The sequence below is a fragment of the Penaeus japonicus genome, unplaced genomic scaffold, assembly GCF_977035675.1.
Source record: "Penaeus japonicus unplaced genomic scaffold, GWHDUDI00000001_assembly GWHDUDI00000042, whole genome shotgun sequence".
In the NCBI taxonomy this organism is placed as follows: domain Eukaryota; kingdom Metazoa; phylum Arthropoda; class Malacostraca; order Decapoda; family Penaeidae; genus Penaeus; species Penaeus japonicus.
Genome location: NW_028234444.1, coordinates 19,869,828 through 19,877,327, shown reverse-complemented (window position 1 = coordinate 19,877,327; position 7,500 = coordinate 19,869,828). Strand labels below are relative to the sequence as shown.

Here is a 7,500-nt window from a genome sequence, read left to right as displayed (position 1 = left end):
TCTGGGTATTATATATATATGGTATATATATATATATATTATATATATAATATATATATATATATATATGTATATATATATAAACCATATATATGTAATAATATATAAATATAATATATATATATATAATATATATATATAATATATCATATATATATAATATATTTATTATATAAATAATTATATATATAATATACTATATATACTATATATATATATATATATACATTATATATATATATATATATAATATTATATATATATAGATATACATACATATTGCTTCCTTTTACTCCTTCCTCTTTGCTTTCCTAAAAAAAAAAAAAAAAAAAAAAAAAAAAGAGAGAGAGAGAGACGATGCGCACTTCCACATCCTCCGATATCCACACGGCTCACACCTCTCGTTCCTTCCGTCAGCCTGTTGGCCAAGGCGTCAGCAGGGGCGATGGCTGACTACCTGAGAGCTCACCGCGCCGTATTCCTGACGGCCATTGTGGTCATGGGAGGAGCGCTGACAGGGATCTACTGGTGTCCTGACATCACGAATGACATCACGAATGACATCAATTCTGACGTCGTTCCAGGAGGACACTCGTCCAGCAACTCCTCCAGGATCATTTCTGCAGAAGAAGCCTTGGCTGACGTAGGAGGTAATAGGAATAGGACTTCACTTCATTAATAGTGAAGGATAGCCGTGTCCGTGACCCATGGTCAGTGATATTACAGTGATTCTCACTTCTAATAACAATGATTTTTTTTATATCTTTTTGTATTTATTCTTGGTTTGTATTTGTTTATCTGTTTATTTGTATATGTTATTTGTTAACTTGGTTTGTTGATTCTATAGGCGTATTAAGGATATTGTGATTAGTAATTAGTAATCAGTATAGAAAATCGATAACGAATTTAACTCAATGGAATTTTTTTGTGATAGATAACCTTATAGACATATATATATATATATATATATATATAGATATATATATATATATATAATATATATATATATATTTATATATATAACATATATATGCATATCATCAACTATCTATCAATCTATCTATAATAAATATATATATATATAATATATATAATATTTATATATATATAATTATATATTAAATATGTATATAATATTATAATATATATATATAATAATAATATATATATACACACACATATATATATATGTATATTATATATACATATATAAAAAAAATTTTTGGTAAATATATTATACTATAATAAATATATCTATATATATATATATATACATATATAGTCATAATATATATATATATATAATATATAAAAATATATACAATATATAAGTATATAATATACAGATATACATATCTATATATATATAATATATAGTATATATAATATATAAAATATATATATAATTATAACATACCTGATTGCATCCATTTTACTCCTTCCTCTTTGCTTTCCTAAAAAAAAAAAAAAAAAAAAAAAAAAGAGAGAGAGAGAGACGATGCGCACTTCCACATCCCTCTCGACGTGACGCCAACCACCTCTCGTTCCTTCCGTCAGCCTGTTGGCCAAGGCGTCAGCGGGGGCGATGGCTGACTACCTGAGAGCTCACCGCGCCGTGTTCCTGACGGCCATCGTGGTCATGGGAGGAGCGCTGACAGGGATCTACTGGTGTCCTGACATCACGAATGACATCACGAATGACATCACTTCTGACATCACTTCTGACATCACTCCTGACGCAACATCTGACGTCGTTCCAGGAGGACACTCGTCCAGCAACTCCTCCAGGATCATTTCTGCAGAAGAAGCCTTGGCTGGCGTAGGAGGTAATAGGAATAGGACTTCATTAATAGGACTACTTGAAGGATATCCGTGACCATTTAGAGTCCGTGATATTACAGTGATTCTCACTTCTAATAACAATGATTTTTTTTTATATCTTTTTGTATTTATTCTTGGTTTGTATTTGTTTATCTGTTTATTTGTATATGTTATTTGTTAACTTGGTTTGTTGATTCTATAGGCGTATTAAGGATATTGTGATTAGTAATTCTTGATCAGTATAGAAAATCGATAACGAATTTAACTCAATGGATTTTTTTTTTTTTTTTTTTTTGACCGAAAAGACGTAAATATTTTTGAGACAGAACAGTTACATAAAACTATGTATTTGGTCAGATATATAGTGAACTTTTTCTAGATGTGAAATTGCTAAGTAAACACTAATTTTGACTAGATATTGAACTTAAAAGATAACTGTGAGATAACTATCAATTTTGAATAGACGTTTAACATTTCTCAAGTATTTTATTACGAAACAAGTACAAATTTCCTCCAAATCTCTATATCTCCCCCCCCCCACCGACCAGAAAATAATCAAAACAATCACAAAATAATAATAATAATACACACACTATTTTTTTTTTCTATAAGATACACGTTATTTTATTAATGAAAAAAAAAATTCTATTTCATTTCTATTTTCAGTCAAATCCCTCGCAAATAAATACGAGTTTTGGCTCCTGGCTACTCTGCTGTTGCTCCAGTTCTGTGGCTACATGGTGCTGCTAGACCTGGAGGAGACGGTGTGCTTCCAGATGCTTGGTGGGTCGCAAAGGGGGATTATGGCTTGATTGCTTTTTTTTTTTTTTTGACGAATATTTTTGAGACATTTTGAGGACAGAAAACTATGTATTAAACTAGATAAATAGGTGAACATATTTCTAGATGTTTCTAATTGCTACAAGTAAACACTAATTTTGACTAGATATTGAACTTAAAAGATAACTGTGAGATAACTATCAATTTTGAATAGACGTTTAACATTTCTCAAGTATTTTATTACGAAACAAGTACAAATTTCCTCCAAATCTCTATATCTCCCCCCCCCCACCGACCAGAAAATAATCAAAACAATCACAAAATAATAATAATAATACACACACTATTTTTTTTTTCTATAAGATACACGCTATTTTATTAATGAAAAAAAAAACTTCTAATTTGTTTCTATTTTCAGTCAAATCCCTCGCAAATAAATACGAGTTTTGGCTCCTGGCTACTCTGCTGTTGCTCCAGTTCTGCGGCTACATGGTGCTGCTAGACCTGGAGGAGACGGTGTGCTTCCAGATGCTTGGTGGGTCGCAAAGGGGGATTCTGGCTTGATTGCTTGTGTTGGTATGATTTGGTTGGGTGATTTTTTTTTTTGTAGGTTTAATTGTGATTTGTTTGGATGTGTTTGTTTGTTTGTTTTTTTTGTGTGTGGTTTTAGTTTGTTTGTTTGTTTGTTGTTTTGTTTTTGGTTTCATGTGTGGTTTGTTTGTCTGGGGTTTCATTTTGTTTGTTTGTTTGTCTGTCGTTTTATTTTGTTTGTTGGTTTGTCTGTGGTTTTATTTTGTTTGTTTGTTTGTCTGTTTGTTGTTTTATTTTTGGTTTATTGTGTGGTTTTATTTTGTTTGTTCTTTTTATGTGAGGTTTTATTTTTTTGTTATTTTGTATGAATATTTATTAATCCGTTGTCAGTGATTTGTTTGATTTATTTATCATTGTCTATTTTCATTATTATATTTCATCTTTATTATATTCATTAATATCAAGATCGTTATCATTAACAGTATAATTTTTATTATCATCATTACTAATGTTATCATCAGTTAGCTTAATTACTATCATTATTATCACTATCATCATCAACATCATCATTATCACTATTATCCTTTATTTCTTTTATTTTCTACAGGGGACAAAGCTCACAAATATGGTTTGCAAAGACTCTGGGGTACAGTGAGCTATGGTGTTACAGCTATAGTCGGCGGAGCGCTGGTCGACTGGTATTCGCAGGTGAGTTTTGGTAATGGTGTTTTTTTCTCTCTTTTTTTTTTATCTTCATCTCTCTCTTTCTCGATGTTTCTGTCTCTCTCTTGTTGTTGTTTTTTCTCTTTCTCTTGGTCTCTTTCTCTTCATTTTTCTCTTTGTCAGTCTCTCTCTCTCTCTCTTTATTTCTCTCTTTCTCAGTCTCTCTCTCTCTCTCTTATAGTTTCTCTCTCTTTCTCATTGTCTCTTTATCTCTATTTCTTTTGTTCTTTGTTTCTTCGTTTCTCCCCCCCCCCTCTCTCTCTCTCTCTCTCTCTCTCTCTCTTTAAGAAGGCACTGAAAAAAAATGTATATGTATGTATGTATATATATATATATATATATATATATATATATATATATATATATATATATATATGTATATATATATATATATATAGTATATATATATATTTATATATATATATATATATATATATTATATATATATATATATATATATACATATATATATATATATACACACACACACACACACACCTGTTTCTTAATCAACCATTTATTCATTTTTTGGCATAAAATCCAAAAATCAAACTCAGAAATAGGCAGCTTTCCATTCTCGTTTCTAGCCATTCGCCAAAACTCCAATGAAACAATGTTAAAAAACGAAGGACTTAAAATATATAAATAAGATATTTTTTTGTAGTCCAGCTTAGCAGAATCTTTCTTTTTTCATTATCCTATGAGAATATTAATCCTTTATATACATCACAGGAACTAATAGGATCCAATTGTATTTTTTTATCCATTTAATTTTTTTTCATCCATTTCAGGGAAAATACAAAAGATTTTTTAACCCATTACAGAGACCAATGTAAACCAATTTTTATCGATCTTAGCAACCTATGATAACCAATTTTTTATTTCTTCATCCGTCTAAGAGACCAGTATTATCCAAATCCATTTCCATCTGTCTCCAGTAGAATCAAAATATTTTCATTCCATCAAACCTAAGAAAACACCAATCCTTTTTATCCAACAAAGAGACCAATAGAATCCAAATTCATATCCCCATCTCAGTTACGATTCAGCAGAATCCGAACCCCTTCTTTGACCAACTCTATCATTCTCATATCCTATAATCCCTTCTTTGACCATTTCGTATCTTATAATACACCTTAGGGACAAGATCAGAAGGACTATTTTCCCGTGCACATCATGGTCGTTGTGGCACTCATTCTCGACGTGGTGGTTGTCTCGCGCCTCAAATTCAGCGTTCCAGACAAGAGGATTTCGTCGACCGCCGTCTGTGGTGTCTTCAAGCAGGCTTCTGTTGTGATGATTTTGGTTAGTTTGGTTGCTGGGGCGGGGTGGGTGGGGAGGGGGGGGTTGGTGTTTGGGTGTTTGGGTGTTTGGTTTAGTTGGTATGTGTGTGTGTGTTTTATTTATTACTTGTTTCTCATTTGTTTGAAAGTTTTTTTTATATGTTTTTTTTTTCATTATCATTATCGCTTCTTGTTTGTTATCAGTATCCTTATTATAGCAATAATTTCATCATTGTCGTAATTATTATTAATGCTAGTTATTACTATTGATATTATCACTATTACTACTAGTAGCAGCGATAGGAGTAGTAATTGTAGTGGTAGTAATGATGATGATAATAACAATACTGACATCATTATAATTATTGTTACCAGTATCATTATTACTTTCTTTTATTGCTATTATCATTTTCAGTATTATTATCATCATCATTATCATCATTATCATTGCTGTTGTTGTTAATACCATCACCATCATCCTTATCAACATTATAAAGTCAAAAACTTATCAAGGTTACCGTGTTAAAAAAAAAAAAAAAAAAAAAAAAACTAAGGTGGTTCTAGCGTCCTCAGGGATTCTAGAGTCTGGTTCTAGCGTCCTCAGATGGTTCTCTTTGCTAATCCCATCCCTCCCTCCACGCCCCTAGATAACGACCGTAGTCCTAGGAACAGCCGGGGGAATGATAGGAGCTTTTTACTTCCTGCTGGTGGAGGACACGGCGAAGGCGTGGGATCCTGCGTTCGCCTACCTCAAGCTCCTTCAGGGCCTCCTGTTGGGGGTGCAGTGCCTCGCCTCCGAAGTGCCCTGCTTGTTCCTCGCTGGTGATTTGATGGGGGGGGGTGTTAGGGGAGGTTGGGGGGATGTAGGGGGGTGTATGTGTGTGTGTGTGGGTTTGGAGTGGGGGGGGTATGTGTGTGTATGGTGGGCGGTATGTGTGTTTGGTAGGGGGGGGGGGTATGTGTGTGTGGGTTTAGGGGGGGGTTGTATGTGGTGTGTGAAGGTATGTGTGTGTATATGGAGGGTGTATGTGTGTGGGGTATGTGTGTGTGTTTATGTTCGTTTGAATGTTTGTATCTATATCCTGTATACATACATACATATATATATATATATATATATATATATATATATATATATATATATATATATATATATATATACTATTTTGTTAATTTTCTACCAATTCACTATATGACTTTAGAGAATTGGTGTCTTAAATATTCATATTTTTTTTTTTTTTTTCTTTGACAAGGCCAAAGTGATGATCAATAGTTCAAGTACTGTAAAATGTTCACGAATTTTGAAATACGTCGGAACAATTAACAAGAACCAAAAAATTCTTCATTCATTACTTGCTTAGTTACTTATATATCATCTGTCATGATAACACTTAAGAATACAATCACAGTTAAATAACACATAATAACACTGAACTAACTTAATAAGTTCATTAATCATTGAACTTAATAACACATGATACCACATAGAAAATATCACATGATACCACATAGAAAATATCACATGATACCACATAAAAAATATCACATAATACCATATAGAACTTAACATCACATGACACCACACAGAACACACAACAACCAGACGATACCACACCAAACACCATATAGAACATAACACCAAACACCACATCGAACATAACACCACACCTAACACCACACAACACCCCATCGAACCCATCAACCCACAGACCTTGATCCCCCCCCCCCCCAACCTCCTACAGGAAGAATCATCAGGAGACTAGGATACACAAACTCCTTCGTCATCGCCCTCCTTGGCTTCTCTCTCCGCCTGTGCCTTTACTCCTTCGTCACGAATCCCTGGTGGTTCCTGCCCATCGAACTCCTTCACGGGGTGTCCTTTGCCTTGGCTCTCGCTTCCTTCACTTGCTACGCCCATTACATCACGCCCACAGGAGCGGAGGCGACTGTGCAGGCCATCTTCGGGAGCGCCTTTCACTGCGGTAGGTTTGGGGTTGGGTGGGTTTGGGGTTGGGTGGGTTTGGGGTGGGTTTGGGTGGGGTGGGGTGGGTTGGGGTTGGGGTTGGGGTTGGGGTTGGGGTGGGGTGGGGTGGGGTTGGGTTGGGTTGGGTTAGGGTGAGGTGAGGTGAGGTGGGTTGGGTGGGTTGGGGTTGGGTTGGGTGAGGTGAGGTGGGGTTGGGGTGAGATGGGGTGGGGTGGGTTGGGTTTGGGTTGGGGTTGGGGTTGGGGTTGGGGTTGGGGTTGGGGTTGGGGTTGGGGTTGGGGTGAGGTTGGGTTGGGTTGGGGTGGGTTGTTTTGGGTTGGGTTGGGATGGGTTGGGTTAGGTTAGGTTGGGGTGAGGGGGGTTGGGTTGGGTTGTTTT

At 34.7% G+C, this 7,500-nt stretch overlaps 1 protein-coding gene across 1 annotated transcript in view; it reads left to right on the top strand.

Annotated features, from left to right (window-relative positions):
• Positions 1–7,500, top strand: part of LOC122252583 (uncharacterized) — a 10,754-nt gene that overhangs the window by 1,780 nt on the left and 1,474 nt on the right. The window contains exons 3-8 of the mRNA XM_086535000.1: positions 418–650; positions 2,488–2,604; positions 3,740–3,840; positions 4,996–5,160; positions 5,786–5,960; positions 6,881–7,120. Coding sequence (XP_086391126.1) covers positions 418–650; positions 2,488–2,604; positions 3,740–3,840; positions 4,996–5,160; positions 5,786–5,960; positions 6,881–7,120 — 1,031 coding nt within the window. The remainder of the gene's footprint in view (positions 1–417; positions 651–2,487; positions 2,605–3,739; positions 3,841–4,995; positions 5,161–5,785; positions 5,961–6,880; positions 7,121–7,500) is intronic.